A 1,381-nucleotide genomic window follows, 5' to 3' on the forward strand; every position below is an offset into this window, starting at 1 on the left:
GGGCACACACACACATACACACACACACACACACACACACACACAGGACAGGACAGGACAGCACATCACATCGCAGCACAGTGCAGCACAGACACAGCGCAGCGCAGCGTCCCCCGCCCCCTGCCCCCCGCTCTCACGCTCGCGCATGACCATGTCCAGCTGGCCCTTGAGCAGCTGTATCTCCTGCTGGTACCGCGCAATGAGCGACGACTGGTCCATGATCTCGTTGCGAGCCACGCTGACCTCGATGCGCTTCGCCCTGCATACGACAGGCACAGCGCGCGCAGCAGGCTCAGCAGGCGGTGACGGCGGCAGAGCGTGAGGTGGGCGGGCAGAGCGTGAGGTGAGGCGGCGGGTGCGTTGGGGGCGGGAATGCGGAGCGTAGTGTGCCGGCGTGGGCGCGCGGCGGCGGGCGAGGCGGCGAGGCGGCGCGGCGCGGCGCGCCTGCTGGCAAACTTGAGCGTGTTGTGCGTCTCCTCTGCCTGTGTGGAGGCGGGCGTGATGGTGCAGATGACGGCGATGCGTGCGCCGCTGCCTGCACCCAGCCCGCAGGGCAGCGCATTGCAGGGTTGGCCGGCAGCGCATGCACAGGCGAGGCGAGAGGGCGGCAGCCTTGGTGGCTGCGCACGCAGCACGGCCTGTGCCTGGGGGGGGTGCCTGCCCGCCTCCCAAAACCGCCCACCCGCCTGCCCGCCCGCCCACACGCGCTGCCCTGCCCTCCCCCCACCCAGGCCGCTGCAGTGCGCCGCCCCCGTGGGCCCCCGGGCGCACCCGTCAGCGAGCCCTGCAGCAGGCGGGTGAGCTTGGAGTCTCGGAAGGGAATGTGCACCGCCTTGCCCTCGCTGAGCTTGTGGATGACTGTGCCCAGCGTGAGCAGCGACTTGTTGATGAAGCTGCCCTCCATGCGCTGGCTGCGGTTGACCTCCGCCTGCGCGGGGCGGGGCAGGCGGTACCGGTCGGTACAGCCGGGCGCAGGGACGCACGCACGAAGTCGCCGGCAGGCGGCGCACGCACGGCAGCGCTGACGCGGGGACGGCAGACGGCGGCGCGGGACCGCAGCGGGCGCGCGCCTCCTGCCCTGCTCTCTGCCACCCCACCCCCTCCTCCTGCCGCCCTCCCTCCTGCCCTGCCTCCCTGCAGCCCCACCTACCTTTGCCGACTCCGATCCCGCCAGGTCGATGAGGTTGAGGAAGGACAGGGTTCGGCCCAGGCGCAGGTTGGGGTCAGCCATGCCCTCGGCGCGGTCTGCAGAGGCGCGCGCAGGGGCGGCGGAGCCGCACGAAACATGGAGGGCGGCGGCGAGCTGCCAGGGGCGGCGCGCGCGGCCCGGCCGGGGCGCTGCACAGCCAGGGTGCTGCAGCCTGCACTACCAGCCTGCGGG

At 72.3% G+C, this 1,381-nt stretch overlaps 1 protein-coding gene across 1 annotated transcript in view; it reads right to left on the minus strand.

Annotated features, from left to right (window-relative positions):
* Positions 1-443: 443 nt before the first annotated feature.
* The window catches only part of CHLNCDRAFT_10695 (hypothetical protein), a gene marked incomplete at both ends in the record, with an annotated part of 2,085 nt that continues 1,147 nt past the window's right edge, over positions 444-1,381 (minus strand). The window contains 3 exons of the mRNA XM_005847794.1: positions 444-535; positions 772-928; positions 1,151-1,303. Coding sequence (XP_005847856.1) covers positions 444-535; positions 772-928; positions 1,151-1,303 — 402 coding nt within the window. The remainder of the gene's footprint in view (positions 536-771; positions 929-1,150; positions 1,304-1,381) is intronic.

The sequence above is a fragment of the Chlorella variabilis genome (genome assembly GCF_000147415.1).
Source record: "Chlorella variabilis unplaced genomic scaffold CHLNCscaffold_10, whole genome shotgun sequence".
NCBI lineage: Eukaryota > Viridiplantae > Chlorophyta > Trebouxiophyceae > Chlorellales > Chlorellaceae > Chlorella > Chlorella variabilis.